Source organism: Cnephaeus nilssonii (genome assembly GCF_951640355.1).
Source record: "Cnephaeus nilssonii genome assembly, chromosome: 6".
NCBI classification, from domain to species: domain Eukaryota; kingdom Metazoa; phylum Chordata; class Mammalia; order Chiroptera; family Vespertilionidae; genus Cnephaeus; species Cnephaeus nilssonii.
The window spans coordinates 58,523,533-58,540,350 of record NC_137077.1 but is presented as its reverse complement, the minus strand read 5'-3'; the positions used below and the strand labels follow the sequence as shown (position 1 = coordinate 58,540,350).

Genomic DNA, 16,818 nt, shown 5'->3' with positions numbered 1-16,818 from the left:
TGCTGTGTATCAAAGCACAATGGCTGTCTGGAGGAAAGAACTGTGCCTAGTCACTTTTTTTCCTTATGGAACCCCATTTTAACCAAAAGAGCAATGGCAAACTATAACTATTCAGACTTGTGGGAATTAAGATATTTTTTCAAAAATTAACAAAGTAAGCCTGTCACTTTAGGGGAAACAGCCGACAGTATTTATTGCCAATAATAAAATTAAAGCTTTCAAATAAAAAGCAGAATTTGGAGAAACTTCTATCTGCCACAAAATCTTGATAGTTTCTTAATCTGATAAATGACTGGTGATATTAATGTGTGATTCTGGCACCATATAAAGTGCTAAAATATTTACACAACTAAAATAATATTCTAAAATTATGCATGGTAAAAGATATAACTGAAGCACAAGATGAACCAATGAATTTTAATGTAACAGAATATGAAAATGTCATTAATATGACTTCAGACTTGACACTTGAAGAAAGTGTCACTGGCCTGGCTTAGTGTGGTATCAAAGAAAAATATCCACCATTATCTGAAAGGCCATTAAAATAATTATGCCTTTTCCAACTATACATCTTTGTGAAGTCCGATTTTCTTCATATGCTTTGACCCAAACAAAAGAATGAAAATAGAAGATATAAAACTCCAGCTATCTTTATCAAGCCAGACATTAAAGAGAATTGAAAAAAAATAAAACAATGCATTTATTTATTTGGAAAATACAGGTATTATTCATAAAAGTAAAATTCAAAAAAATAACATGTAGTGTGGGTTTTAGTATCATCTTAGATAGTTTTTAATACAATAATGACAGAAATAATCCAAATAAACAAAAGCTCCTCAATATTTGTTATGAATATAAAGGAGTCCTACAACTAAAAAAGTATAAGAATTACTACTCTAGTATGTCCTCTAAAAGATGTATCTTTAAACCAGATAATGAAAACAGAAAAATAAGAGGGTAGCATTCCACATCAATCACATACCTCACCCCACAACAACCATACCTCTAACTTTTGCTCTTGGAGAAATTAGAATGTCTGAATTTTCCTATATGTTAAGTCTAATGTAACAAATTATAACACCGAGGAAATAATATCTTATATATTTCTGAAGATTCGTCTTTGCAAACACAGTCCTAGAGCTGCCTTATTGTTGTAAAAGGAAGTTTTATCAGTTAGTTATCCCCCCAATTGATGAGGAAAGTACAGAAATAGGCCTTTCTCTTCCTGAGGCAGTAACATTCAATCTTTTCTGTAGCTGGATGTACTGTTATTTCCCCATTCGTTCTGCACCCCCCCAAATCAAGGAGACCAAGGTCAAAACATGAAAAATATAGGAGAACAAGAAACTTGCACTGGCAGACGTGGAGAGGGGAAATAATGAAAACTAAGAACATAATGTAGTAATAAAATGCAGTGGGGGTTAAGAGCATGGGTTTGGCGGCTTAAGAGAATTGCTTAACTTCCCAGCACTGCAGTTTATAAATGATACTAGAGGCCCAGGGCACGATATTCATGCACTGAGGGGGAGGGGGTCCCCTCAGCCCAGCCTGCACCCTCTCCAATCCGGGATTCCTCTCAAAATCCTGGACCGGTGGCTTCTAATCACTCACCCGCCTGCCTGCCTGGTTGCCCCTAACTGCCCCCTGCTGCCAGCCAGGTTGCCCCCAACTGCCCCCTCCCTGCCGGCCTGGTCGCCCCCAACTGCCCCCCAGCCTAGTCGCCCCTCACTGACCCCCTGCCAGCCTAATCGCACAACAGCACCCCCCTGCTGGCCTGGTCACCCCCAACTGCCCCCCTTGCCAGCCTGGTCGCCCCTCACAGCCCCCCTGCCAGCCTGGTTGCCCCATGCAGCCTGCTTGTTCAGTTGTTTGGTCGTCCCTCACTAATACCCCTACCAGCCTGGTCACCCCACGCAGCCAGCTTGTTCACTCATTAAGTCATCCCTCGGGCTGGCCCTGGGCAGCTGGGCAGCCACCATCCGAGGCTTGCCTGCGCCTTGGACCGGCCCTGAGCAGCTGGGGGGCTGAGGGGACTGGGTGCTGCCATCTTGTGGCTGTGGGCGCTGTCATCTTTGAGGGTGTGGCAGTCAATTAGCATATTCCCTCCTTATTGGCTGTGGGCATGCTATCTTTGTGAGGGTGTGACAGACAATTAGCATATTCCATCTTTATTAGATAGGGTAATCTCTGCCCCTAGTTCCTGACACAATTTCCTAAAATCCTTGTATATAGGTGTGCTAGGAGCATCTTATGTTCTAATATCTGGCCTTTGCCCACCCTACCTCAACCCCCAGTTCCTGATACAGATCTCCTAAAACCCTTGTGATGTCCTAAGTGATAGGAGCATCTGACACAGGTCCTAAATCCATTGGAATTTTCCGGGTGATAATAGCATCTCCTGCTCTAATGAGGAAACTCTTAGTGGATGCCAGGATAGGAGATGGTTGCCAGAAAGACCAAACCATGATTAGAAGGGTGGTACTTTCAGACCTACCCCCAATTATCTGGAAGGGGGTGGAAATTGAGTTAATAATCGATGCCTCCATGATAAAACTTGCATAAAAATCCTAAAAGCATGAAGTTGAGGAGTTTCCAGGTTGGCGAACACATCTACATGCCAGGAGGGTGGCACACCCCAACTTCACGGGGACAGAAGCTGTTGCTCTCAGGACCCTTCCAGACTATACCCTATGTATCTCTTCATCTTCCTGGTCATCAGTCTCCTTTAAAATATCCTTTGTAATGTATCAGGAATACAGGTTTCCCCTACTATCCCAAGTAAAGAGTTCCTATGAAATCTTTTGTAAGCCAAAATGACTTAAAACAAACAGTACCCCCCCACTTAATAGTTCACATTATGCTACCTTGCTTTTACAAAAGATAAACGTTAGTACAGTACTGACATTTTTTGTAAAAGGAAAAATCCTCTACAGATGTCTTCTAGTTAATGAAAACAGGTACTAATGTAAGTGAAGAAAAGTGAAGTGGCCTAATGCAAACTTTTAGAAAGCAGGGGATACCTCTAGTAAGTAAAATGTTTTCCTGGGTTTTGTGAGCCACTCTAGCAAATTATTTTTACTAAATATAGTATTTTTACTTCATGAGGACCTCCAATTTGTAACTATGACAGAAGTTGTGGGTTACCTGGTGACCCACTACTTATGGATGAAATGTAGTACTACTGGCTATCAGAGAATAGATCAGTGTGGGGGAAAAAAATCGCCACTTCTGGTGTCACAGGTATTTTTGAGTATGAGGTAAAACACAGTTCTTTATTCCTAGACATCTGTACATTGGTCAATTTGACAGTGTCCCATAATTCCCTTAGGGTCTCTTAATTCTTTTTTTTGTTTTGTTTTTTTGTTCCTCTGACTTGACAATTTCAAATAGCCTGTCTTTAAGTCTGCCAGTTCTTTCTTCTGCTTGATCCAGTCTGCTGTTGATCCCTTCTAGGGAATTTTTCACGACCATTATTCTTCGGTTTCTGAATTTCTGTTTGGTTCTTTTATAGTTTTCTGTAACTTTGTTCATACACTATTTTCCTGATTTCATTTAATTGTGTTCTCTTTTAGTTCACTGAGCATCTTTAGGTTGGTTATTTTAAATTCTTTGACAAATAACTAAGCAATTTCCCTTTCTTTAGGGTCAGTTTCTGGAGATTTATTTTGTTTCTTTGATCAGGCCCATGTCTTCCAATTTATTTGTATGCCTTATTATTTTCTGTTTAAATTTGGGCATTTGAAAATACAGCTAACACTGTTACTCTTTATAAATTAGTTTTGTACAGAAAAGATCTTCACCAATCAATATAGCTAGAAATTTTGGGGTCCTCCCACACCTTTTTTGTTGATATGTTTCCTCTGGGTTTGTATATGTAATTTCAGAGCTAAAGAGGTTTGCCTGTTTCAACTCAGGAGCTCCCCCTGGTGTATGCCTGGAGTATTGCAGTCTCTGGTGCTGCAGCAAGCCATGGGTTTTCAGTAGGGCCACAGGCATCCATGGGTGTTGTCAGTGCTTCAACAATTAGGTGAGACAAAAAACAGTCCCTTGGGCAGAATGCTGGTTACACATTTTATCCTTCTTTCCCACCTGAAGGAGAAGCCATAAGTTGGAAATTTTCTCTTGATCAGGCCTATGCTGTGCTGTGTCACGAGTGGGATGAGGTATAGCAGGTAAGTCAATGAGCTTTCCTACCCACTATAATGAAACTCTTGGCCTTGCACTTGCCTGGAGTGCTGTAATCTCTCAACTGGTTTCTGAAGTTCTGAGAAACGCAATCTGGTCTATATATTGTTGTTCAGTCAGTGTTCGCCAGGGGGATGTCACTCTGATTTACATTTTTTCAAAGTTTCTTTGTGGATTGAAACAGACTATAAATATAATAGCTGACATGTAAAAGTTTTCCATCTTTAGAGAAACTAAGCTACATTTCATTTGTTTTCAGCAAATTCCAATTGAACTTACAAAATTTCTGAATTAATCAATTCACTTTTCAATTACAGTTTATATTCAATATTATTATATACTAGAGGCCCGGTGCACAAAAATTTGTGCACTTGGGTGGTCCCTCAGCTGGGCCTGCACCCTCTCCCAATCCTGGACCCCTCCAGGGATGTCCACATCCCAGCTTAGGCCCACTCCCTGGGGGATAGGGCCTAAGCTGACAGTCAGTCATTCCTCTGGCAGCCCAGGAGCCCTCGGGTGATGTCCAAGTGCGGCTTAGGCCCGCTCCCTTGCGGCAACCTCTGCAGAGGGCACAGTGCCAGGACCGGGATCAGCCCGCACCACTGCCTCTCTTGCTGCCTCTGTGGAAGGGGGGGCACTAGGCCTGCCATGGCTGGCCTGGTGGCACAGGTCACTAGGCCCACCCCCGCCCACTGGTCGTTTCAGCAGGTTGTTCTGGAAGGTCATTTTGCTGTCCCGTCTAATTAGCATATTATCTCTTTATTATATAAGATTAGTTTCAAGTATATAGCATAGTAGTTAGATAATCATATACTTTACAAAGCGGTCCCCTGACATTTTAAGTACCCACGTGTCACTGTACAGAGTTATTACTATACTAGAGGCCTGGTGCACGAATTCGTGCATGGGCGGGGTCCCTCTGGGTGGCCTGCAGGGATCAGGTCAAAACCCACAGACCAACACTGCCTGCAGCTCCTCCCTGCCACTCCCACTCGTCCCAGCCCCACTGTGCCTGCCGCGGGCTCGCGCCCAATCAGTCCCAATTGGGAGGCTCGAGCTGCAGCAGCAGTTTTCCCCAGCCAAGAGCCCTGTGTCTGGAGCCCTCCCAAGGGTAGTGGCCTGCGGGATTGGGCTGAAACCGGCTCTCCAACATCCCTCGAGGGGTCCTGGATTGCCAGAGGGTGCAGGCCAGGCTGAGGGACCCCACCGGTGCATGATTGGGCCAAGGAGGAACCGCGGGAGGGCTCCAGGGTGTGTCCGGCCCATCTCGCTCAGTTCCAAGCCTGCACCCTCTCCAATCTGGGACCCCTCGAGGGATGTCCGACTGCCCGTTTAGGCCCGATCCCAGTATTACAAGAAATACTATTTACAAGAAATAGCCACTACATGGATCCCTAAATGGGCAGCTGGACATCCCTCTCACAATCCAGGACTACTGGCTCCCAACTGCTCACCTGCCTGCCAGCCTGATCACCCCTAACCACTCCTCTGCCAGCCTGGTTGATGTCTAACTGCTCCCCTACCAGCCTGATTACCCCTAACTGCCCTCCCCTGCAGGCCTGATCCCCCCCAACTGCTCTCCCCTGCAAGCCTGGGTCCCCCCCAACTGCCCTTCCCTGAAGGCCTGGTCACCCCCAACTTCCCTCCTCTGCCAGCCTGGGCACCCCTAACTGCCCTCCCCTGCAAGCTTGATCACCCCCAACTGCCCTCCCTTGCAGGCCTGGTCCCTCCAAACTGCCCTCCCCTGCTGGCCATCTTGTGGTGGCCATCTTGTGTCCACATGGGGGAAGCCATCTTGTGTGTTGGAGTCACAGTCAATTTGCGTATTACTCTTTTATTAGATAGGATAGAGGTCTGGTGCACGGGTGGGGGCTGGCTGGTTTGTCCTGAAGGGTATCCCGGATCAGGGTGGGGATTCCCTTGGGGCGTGGGGTGGCCTGGGCGAGAGGCCAGGTGGTTTGAAGGCCGGCCACGGCCACTGGCGACCCAAGTGGAGGCCTGGTATCTGGGATTTATTTATCTTCTATAATTGAAACTTTGTAGCCTTGAGCGGAGGTCTGGGCCAGCCAGGAAGCTTGGCTTCCTCCATAGCTGGGGGCAACCCTAGCCTCCTGCTATCTCCAGCTCTGTGGCTGCTGCCATTTTTGTTGGGATTTATTTATCTTCTATAATTGAAACTTTGTAGCCTTGAATGGAGTCCAGGGCCGGCCAGGGTGTGCGGGAAGCTTGGCTTCCTCCATTGCTGGGGAAACCCACGCCTCCTGCTCGCTCCGTGGCCACCGCCATCTTGGTTGGGTTAATTTGCATACTTGCTCCTGATTGGCTGGTGGTGTAACGGATGTATGGTCAATTTGCATATTACTCTTTTATCAGATAGGATACTCCCTATGCTGTACGTTTACATCCCTGTCAGTAATTTGTGACTACCAATTTGTAGTTGTTGTTTTTTTTTAATTTTAAAAAATTTATTGATTTTAGAGAGAAAGAGAAATGGAAAAAGAAAGAGAGAGGGAGAAACATCAATTTGTTGTTCCAATTATATATGCATTCATTGGTTGATTCTTGCATGTGCCCTGACTGATAATCGAACCCATAATATTGCTGTATCGTGACAACAGTCTAACCAACTGAGCTACTTGGCTAGGGCCAATGTGTAGTTCTTAGTCTCTTCACCTTTTTCATCCAGCCTTCCAATACCTCCTCCCCTCCGGCAACCATCAGTCTGTTCCCTATGTCTATGAGCCTGTTTCTATTTTGTTTGTTCATTTATTTTACTCTTTAGATTGCACGTATAAGTAAAATCATATGTATTATTCACTTAGGTCCATCCATGCTGTCACAAATGCTAAGCTTTTTTTCTTTTTTATGGCCGAGTAATATTCCACTGTATATATGTACCACCACTTTTTTATCCAATTGTCTATTCATGGGCACCTGGGTTGCTTCCATATTTTGACTAGTGTAAATAACACTGCAATGAACAATATGCATATATTCTTTCTAATTAGTGTTTTGGGTTTCTTGTTCCCCTCCATTTTAATTGTATATAATAAACAAAGTTTTGGCTTTACAATTCAATATTATTATTGGAGATTACATCAAATACCTTATATGTTGCAGGAAATACTGATTGTAATTTTTAACCTTTTGCACTCGGATGTCGAGTGTGACTCGACACGGTTAGCATCGGTAGCCCATCCCTTTCCTCCCTCCATCCCTCCTCCTTTATTTGGGCTTTTCTTACATTAAATAAATAAGCTTGTATGAAAAGAAACTCCAGTTTTTTATCCTACTGCCGCGCTTTGTAAAATCTGGGGTATTTAAAAAATTAAATCTCGAGTAGAATAAAGGAATCGAGAAAAAAGCGAGTGCAAAGGGTTAAAAAGTTAATTCTTAAAGAGAAAAGGGGGTTATGGAATAATTAAGTTCATAAACTTAGGTACCCAAAGTTCATTTATATATTATTAATTTTGGTAGAACAAAAAATGACCAACCCAACAATTATGAGTATACCAAAAGACTCTTAAAACCTTGGACCCAAACTCTGATAACTTATAGCGTCCCTAAATAGCATCACATTCTTAAATGATTTGATTTTCAATAGATACTTCTAAACAATGCATTACATACACCAGTGTGCATTACAGATATATCCTCTGTGGCCAGAAATATTAACTATAAATGCTTATAAAAATTATTTCTGAATTCATTTTGCATAAATGGATTTGGAATATGAAAAGAACATCTATAATGAATATATCATAAATACAGAAAAAATCTTTATTTAAAAATCTCTCCTTAGAATCCTATCTAATTAAGAGGGAATATGCTAACTGACCCTCACGCCGTCACAAAGATGGTGGCACCCACAGCCAATAAGGAGGGAATATGCTAATTGACTGCCCCACCCCCAAAGATGGTGGTGCCCACAGCCAATAAGGAGGGAATATGCTGACTGCCACACCCTCAAAGATGGCGGCACCCACAGCCACAAGATGGTGGTGCCCAGTCCCCTCAGCCCCGCTAGGGCGGCAGGTGCGCAGCAAGGCCGGGCCCACCTGCCGCTCCGCACGCCTGCCTCTGGTGTCCCCCAGTTCTCTCAGCCTCCCAGCCCCCCAGGCAAGCCTCGGATGGTGGCTGCCCAGCCGCCCAGGGCCACCCGAGCCTCAGGTAACCAGGGCCAGCAGAGGCTTGCGCTGCCAGCAGTGGCAGGAGCAGAGGTGTGATGGGGCATCACCTTCCCCTGATCGCCTCCCGCCCCTGAGGGCTCCCAGACTGTGAGAGGGGGCAGGCCCGGCTGAGGGACCCCCCGACTCCAGTGCATGAATTTTCATGCACCGGGCCTCTAGTTTAATATAAAAACTATCTATACTATCCATTAGCTTGTAATGTTGTTACTAACATTTGGTACATTGACTGTTCATAGTAGGTGATAAACCAATCATTTTTGTTAATTAAAACTAAGGTTATAAATGCTAAAAAATTATACAATGCTGAATTTGACTTAACATAAAATTTACAAGAAATATAATACACCATTTTCTCTGACAAATATCATTTGAATGTTTAAGAGTAAGCCACTACATGGATAAAATTATGATCAGAACTATCACCCATAAATTTATGCAAAATAGATACAATATTGAACTGGAAGTTGAAATTGATTTCTAATCATAAGAGTTCACCAAATTTTTAACTTCTTAATTTGTTTATATATATATATATATATGAAATAGTAAAAAATGAAAACAGAATTGAAGAGACTATAATTTTAATTTGAATCAAGTTATACATAATTAGCTAAGAAACTAAATTCCAAAGCCACAAATCCTATGTTGCCTTCAGATAATACGCCATGACTCTCCTTAACATTCATTAAAAATACTATATAAACATGGAAAGATTCAAGAAAGAATAGAATGGGAAATGGGGGGATGACGACAAATATGTAATACCTTAATCAATAAAGAAATTTAAAAAAAGAAGAAAAAAAAAGAAAGAACAGAATGAACCTTATAGTATCTAGGAGGATATTTATAGGTACTCATAAAAAAAAAGTCTGCTTAGCTGAAGTGAAAAAGCTAAATACACTATAACAGATCATCTTCTAAAAAGAGCACTGCCGCCCGGCCAGCATGGCTCAGTGGTTGAGCATCAACCTATGAAGCAGGAATCACAGTTCAATTCCGGTTCAGGGCACATGCCTGGGTTGTGGGCTCAATCCCCAGCGTAGGGCATGCAGAAGGCAGCCGATCAATGATTCTCTCTCATCATTGATGCTTCTATCTCTCCCTCTCTCTTCCTCTCTGAAATCAATAAAAATATACTTAAAAAATAAATAAAATAAAAAGAGCACTGCCTATAATAACACAAAAAAATATATATATGAAAATTAGTACTTACCAAAAGACTGTAAAATTGCTTAATCAAAACAGATACAACTCTCAGCAAACGCATGCAGATAGGAAAATATGGTTTTTCAACTGGTGCTGGAGAAGATGAAGTATTGGAACCTTGTCTGAACTTTATATTTGGAGAAAAGAGCTTTATCACAAGAGGACATACTCTTTCTTTTAGGAGGAAACTAAATTCCTGGTGCTATTTGAAAAAAAAAAAAAAAGAAAAGCAATTAACTTAGTTTGTACTTAATGCTAAAACAGTCTCACTAGTAAATAAACTTCTTAATAATCTCTGAATAAATTAGCTTTATTGTAAGTTTATGTAGTTTATTATTTTATTGTTTACAAATAATTCTGAAATTAGCACTGCTCTCTGACAGTGTGAGATCAAAATGATAATATGTCAGTAAGTTTTTTTAAAAGACTCTAAATTAAAACAAACATTTAATGATTAATATATTACAAAGAATAATTCTTTTTTCCCCCTCTGCATTATAGCAGGAAGAATAAAGTAGAATAAGTCATTTGTATAGACAATAAATCTGAAATTAGAAACATTTTTTCAAATATTTTCCTACAAAATCAGAAAACACAATCCAAAGTACAGAAACTTATAATTAAATTCATGTACCAATTCATTCATTCATTCACACATTTATCAAACACCTGCCATATGCCAGGCACTATTGCAGATACAACAGTGAACTAAGTCCCTGCCTCATAGAGCTTACTCTCCTATAAGAAAATAAAGAAAATAAGCTAATACGCAAATACATATGTCAGGAGGTAATAAGTTAAGAGTATTAGCATGAAAAGTTGCCATTTTATATAAAGTGTTAGGGAAGGTCTGAAAAGTTGACCATTGAGCAAAGACCTCAAAAGAGTAAGAGAACAAGCCATTTGGGAGAAAAGCATTCCAGACCCAGAAAACAGTAAGTACAGAGGCCTGAAGCAGGAGTCCACTTGGGTCATTTAAGGAAGAGCAAGAATCACAGCCTGGCTAAAAAGTAATGGTAAAGGGAAGAGTGAAAAGAGATAAGGTAAAGGAATACTGGGGACTAGATCATGAAAAGTTCCATAGACCATAATTAGGACTTCCTCTGTTATTCTGGGCAAAAAGGACATCTACAGGAGCACTTTTACAAAAGACTGAAAAAAATGTGACCTGTTTTAAAAGACCATTTTGGATGTGGTGTAATAAGCAACTATAATAGAACTAGAGGCCCAGTGCACGAAATTCGTGCACTCGGAGGGGGGGGTCCCTCAGCCGGGCCTGCACCCTCTCGCAGTCCGGGAGCCCTCGGGGAATGTAAAAGGAGCGGGCCTAAGCCGGCAGTCAGATATCCTTAGCGCTGGCGCAGAGGCGGGAGAGACTCTTGCCACCACCGCTGCACTCACCAGATGTGAGCCCGGCTCAGGACTTCTGGCTGAGCAGCGCGCCCCCTGTGGGAGCATACTGACCACCAGGAGGCAGCTCCTGAGTTGAGCTTCTGCCCCCTGGTGGTCAGTGCGCGTCATAGCAACTGGTTGTTCTGCCATTCAGTCAATTTGCATGTTAGCCTTTTACTATATAGGATTATATAGGATGAGATAAGTATGGATGCAAAGATACCAATTAGAAAGCTAATGCAATAATTTAGGTAAGAGGTGATGGTGGCTTGCATTAGAATGATTGTGATAAGTCATATGAAGTGACTAGATCCTGTACACATTTTGAAGGTTATGGTTTGGATGTGAAGTGTGACTGAAAAGAGAGGCTAAGAAGAAAAACTAATTTGGAATCTGGATCAACATGGATTCAAATCCTAACTCTGTCACTTATAAAACCATTAAATCTTAGACAAATTACTAACCCTCTGAAAGTTTAAGTTTCCTCCTGTGAAAAATAGGAATAATTGATACTTCTCAGGCATTTGTGAAAATTACAGTGAATGTAATATGTAAGGAATTTGGCAGTTATAGCATGTAAGCAGTCAAAAAATGGTAGCTGTTGTGACTATTATTTTATATAAAACTATTATACAAGTTATATCTAAACATTATATAAATAGTTATATAAAACTATTATACAAGTTATATCTAAACATTATTTATGCTATAATAACACAAAAAAGGGAATCATCCGTAAATATTTTTCATTATTCCCCAAAGCATTGAACACTTGACTAATATATACTAAAAATTGTGAACCATGTAATAAAAATTTCAGTTTCAACTCCAAGCCTAAAGAATCATCTACTATTGTGGCACTGATTCACACATTTTGTAGGTAAGAGCAAGGATAAAATAGATGACTTAGGCAGGCAGCATGGTAGGAAAACAAGGCAGATAAGTAATTAAAAGATCTAAATTTCCGTTCAAGATCTGCTATTAACTAAAGAACCCTATGTAAATCACTGAATCAATTTTGGACGTTAGTTTTTAACAAGTAAAATTAAAAGTTTGAATTCTTTCCTACTGTTTCCCCTATTATCTTTCTGTATTAAAATATTTTACTGCACAACAAATTAAGCATTGACTACCTTATTCTGTTTAAAAAATATGTTTTTACTGACTTTAGAGAAAGAGAGGAAGGGAGAGGGCGAGAAACATCAATCAGTTGCCTCCCGCACACACACTGACCAGGGATAAACTTGCAACCTGGGTCTGTACCATGACCAGGAATCAAAATCAGCAACCTTTTGGTATATAGGACGATGTTCAATCAACTAGCCACACCAGCCAGGGCAACTACTTTTTTTTTCTATTTAAATTATCTAAAAGTAGCCCTGGCCAGGTTGCTCAGTCAGAGCATCATCCCTTACATCAAAAGGTTACAGGTTCAATTCCCAGTAGGGGCACATATAGGAGGCAACCAATCGATGTTTCTCTCTCATAACAATGTTCTCTTTCTTTTCCTTCCTTTCTTTCTTTTCTTTTCTTTTCTTTTCTTTTCTTTTCTTTCTTTCTTTCTTTCTTTCTTTCTTTCTTTCTTTCTTTCTTTCTTTCTTTTCTCTCTCTCTTTCTTTCTTTCTTTCTCTCTCTTTCTCCCTTCCTCTCTTTCTGAAATCAATAAAAACATATCCTTGTGTGTGGATTTTTTTAAAATTATCTAAAAGCATATAGCTACATATAAACAAATAAAAATCAATAATTTCTTTCTATTTTAAATATTATAAATATAGCTTACATACCACCTTCCCTCATATATTCATTGACTGAGAAATGCCTGAATAGACAGTATCCTGGGATTCCTTCTAATGTTAAAATTTCAAGATGCTAGGGCACTTCAACAATGTAAGATAACATTAAGTTATTATAAGCCTAAAGTCTAAGGCTATAATTCTTCGCATCTTTTAATGTGGGGAAAAATACATGTTGCTTTCTTGAAAAATATCTGTAAAAAATTTAAGATTAATTTTGTTTTACAAATGGCTTACTTGTAAAAAGACTTGTGGAAAATCATTCAGGACTGACTCAAGTAATTCAAGGCCAAATGTTCGAGTCATTTCTGTCATGCCTACTAGCCAGTAAGGGGCATCAGCATTAACCAACTGACAAAGATCCTAGAAAAATAAGTCAAACAATAAATAAAACATTCATATGCTGGAATAAAAGATTTTTTTTTTCAAAACTCAGTGTTCATAAAATTTTTAAGAATTTCTTCTTATACAGTTGTTTTCACTCCTTTGAAACTAAACATTGGTAATTCAAATTTTGACAAATTGTATACTTGATTATACAGGTAAACTTTTAAAGAATCATATAACTATTGACAATAGAATACACAGATAAATGAGTGATACAACTATCAACTATATAGAGTACACAGATTAATGAATCATAGCTATCAACACTATACAGAGTACACCGATAAATTATTAATCGAACGTTCTTTTAACTAAAATCCACCTAAAATAACCCTTTGATCACAAAGTAAAATTTTCAGTACAAATAAATTACATTTTACTTAAAAGATTTATTCACAACAAATAATGTAAAAATCAGGTATTTTTTTACAAATTATATTAAGTAGACCAATTATTATTTAAATTTTCCTGTTAAAGAAATTATTTTATATGACTAGTCATCCTTAAGTTACCTCTTTTATAGTTGTGCATTTAACTCATTTTATTTCCTTAAAACATAACATTTTACCATATTAATTAGCTCTTTAATGTTTTAGAACTTTTTTTAAATACTACTTTGACACTATAAAATTTGACAATCTTAAAAATTGACACTTTAAAAATATAAATGACATAAAATTCCAAAATATAAAATTCAAAACTATATATGATAATAAAAATTATTTTTATTAACTGAAATACCTGGAAAAGCATATATGCATCTTTAGCACAAGGCTTGAGAGTACTGACAGATCTTCTGTTACTATTGGCTTGAACCAGTGCTGGTTGTTCTATAATATCTGCAATCAAAATAAAATAAGTTTTAGGAGTTCATAATGACCTTTATATAAATCAAATACTACATACTATTTAAAAGGCATGCTTAAAATAAATGCTTGTTTATAGAATTATAAACTTTAATTATAAGTTGAGAATATGCCTCAAAAAAAAAATTGGTAATCTATTGTTATACAAAATGTCATAAATACCACTGTTCACTGACTTATATTCATTTTAACAAGTTTAGTATCTTTACCCACACATTTGATTTTCCAAGTCTCCCATTATCTAGCCCTTTTATTTCATGAATCTGAAATTCACATGATCTTTAAATGTGCCTTTAAATATTAAATAAACATATAAAAGTTCACCACCATAGTTAATTCCTTTATCATCTTACCATCTTTAAGAGAAGTAACTGCTTGATCTGCCACAATTACTATGTCAGTTATAGGCACAGTATCAACTTGCTGAGAGTCAGCTAGATTGGTGCTTCCCAACTCAGCACTTCGAGTACTAATAAAACATTATTGCCCTGACCGGTTTGGCTCAGTGGATAGAGCGTCGGCCTGTGGACTCAAGGGTCCCAGGTTCAATTCCAGTCAAGGGCATGTACCTTGTATGCCGGCACATCCCCAGGAGGGGGTGTGCAGGAGGCAGCTGATTGATGTTTCTAACTCTCTCTCCCTCTCCCTTCCTCTCTGTAAAAAAATCAATAAAATATATTTTTTAAAAAACATTATTCACTGTAAATTGACTGTTTTGAATAAATGTTAACTTAATGACTACTTGAAAAGAAAGAGGTCCTAAGTATGTCCTACCTTATTAGAAAGTATTAAATGAGAGAGCAGTCTTTAGTGATGCACAGCTAAAATTCCCAACCTCGGAATTACATTGAGGTTATGAATATATTAAACATTCAAATTGGAGAACTGCCCTGTTTTATCCTCTAAGTTTAATTTCCTAATATTTCTTTTTTTTTTCCCCCCCCAGGTAACAGATTTTTATTTTTTTTTATTTTTATTTTTTTTTCCCCAATTTTTTTATTAAGGTATTATATGTGTACATATCTTACCATTGCCCCCCCCCCTAATTTCCTAATATTTCAAACTGCTAGAATTTCAACTGCATTTCCCATAGGAAAAATGCAGAAAAAATCAATATACTAAAGTCAGTGGAAGTATTCTAATAAAACAACAGATTCAGAATGCCTAAAACTAATTGTGAAAAATCTGACCAATGGTTAATTTCAGGTTAAGTAAAATAATTATTGGAGTAGGTAGTACTCCAATAATTTTTACCAGTATTAACAAAAGAACATCAAATAAAATGAAATACTACATGATATCAAAAGTTTAAGAAAAAAACTATATAAAGGAAAAAGTAGTTTAATCTTTTGCTCCCTGACTATATAAAGCAGAAAGATTGCTCAGATGGTAGCACCTTATAATCTTTTCAGCTAACCATGAAAAAAAAAGTTTTACATCTAATAAGGATAATAAATGGGGAAAAAACATAATTTCTATAGTTAAAAGTTAACAAATTATAAAACTATAAACAAACAGATTATCTGCCAGCACTCTAAAAGGACATGTTTCTAAATTTTTAGGAAACTTTTTAAATTACAAAAAAAAGTCAAAAATTACAATATATGATAAAAATAGAGAAAGATTAATCTTTACATTATATAAATATTCCTTATTAACACATATTAATAGGCAAGGGCAAAAATTCACATGAGGAAAGCCCACTCTGGGGAATTTACACTAAAGAAATAATTCAAATGGAAAAAATTTATGTAGAAAGACACTCAAAACAATACCAAAATTTAGAACACAATGTTAAGTGTTCATTAACTTATAGAATAAGGAGACTAGTTCATTAAATTATAGAATAACAACAAAGTATAATTAGAAATATAAATGAAAATAAAGAGTCGACTTCTAGGATGATGAAAGTATGGGAGATTTATTTTTTGAATTGCTATTATCAATATAATAATATTGCTAAGATAAACATATTTTTTAAAGTATTCTTGTTTTTAGGTAGCCTACATTTACAGGAAAAAGGCTGAAAATCAATAAATGAGAAATCATGGATATAAGAATCATCCACTGTCAAAAGTAAACAACTTTTGTCACTTTACCTCTGTGTCTTTCATCTTCAGCAACCATCCTCTCAAAAACAACAGTAACAACTTGTCGCACTGTAGCAGCAGCTGTATTATTGGTAATATTATCTTTTGTAAAATGTAGTCGAAAACAAAGAACAATTGCCTAAAAACAAACAAACAGTTTTCATTTAGTGTGAATTAAGACTGAAGAACGTGACTACTATATTTTATCTGATGTAACCCAAAATTAAATAATTTATGTTTGGCTGTCTCAATCACAGATACTACAAGCTCTACCCTTTCATATAATAAAACTACAGAAATCCTTATATTTTGAAAAAATTCAACCTCTTAGTAAATATATAGTCACATAAGCTTAGCTAAGGTTATGTGAAATACACCTTTTACAATTTGGTTCTTTTAACATGTACATAATAAGGTGCTGTGCTTTATTACCCCAGAATGACTTACTTTACAAATAACAAGTACTCAAAGTTTGTTATATCATTAAATTATCTGTAGAAATACTAAATAAACTTGTTAATCATATAAAAAGATAAAAATTTTTAAAAGCAGTCCTATTTTAAATCAACTTTATTACATTGTAATTTATATGTAATAAACTGTATCCCTTCTAAAACTTTTATTTGATGAGTTCTGAATCTTTATTCACTCATGAAACTACTGTCACAACTGAGATACTTTCCATCACCCTAAAAGTTTCCTTGTGCTC

At 38.0% G+C, this 16,818-nt stretch overlaps 1 protein-coding gene across 3 annotated transcripts in view; it reads right to left on the bottom strand.

Moving 5' to 3' along the window:
- MON2 (MON2 homolog, regulator of endosome-to-Golgi trafficking) overlaps window positions 1–16,818 on the bottom strand; it is a 124,960-nt gene that overhangs the window by 75,666 nt on the left and 32,476 nt on the right. For all 3 annotated transcript variants that reach the window (XM_079774207.1, XM_079774208.1, XM_079774209.1), the window contains 4 exons: window positions 16,119–16,248; window positions 13,895–13,992; window positions 13,004–13,129; window positions 9,589–9,783 (listed from right to left, as the gene is read on the bottom strand). In XM_079774207.1, coding sequence (XP_079630333.1) covers window positions 9,589–9,783; window positions 13,004–13,129; window positions 13,895–13,992; window positions 16,119–16,248 — 549 coding nt within the window. The remainder of the gene's footprint in view (window positions 1–9,588; window positions 9,784–13,003; window positions 13,130–13,894; window positions 13,993–16,118; window positions 16,249–16,818) is intronic.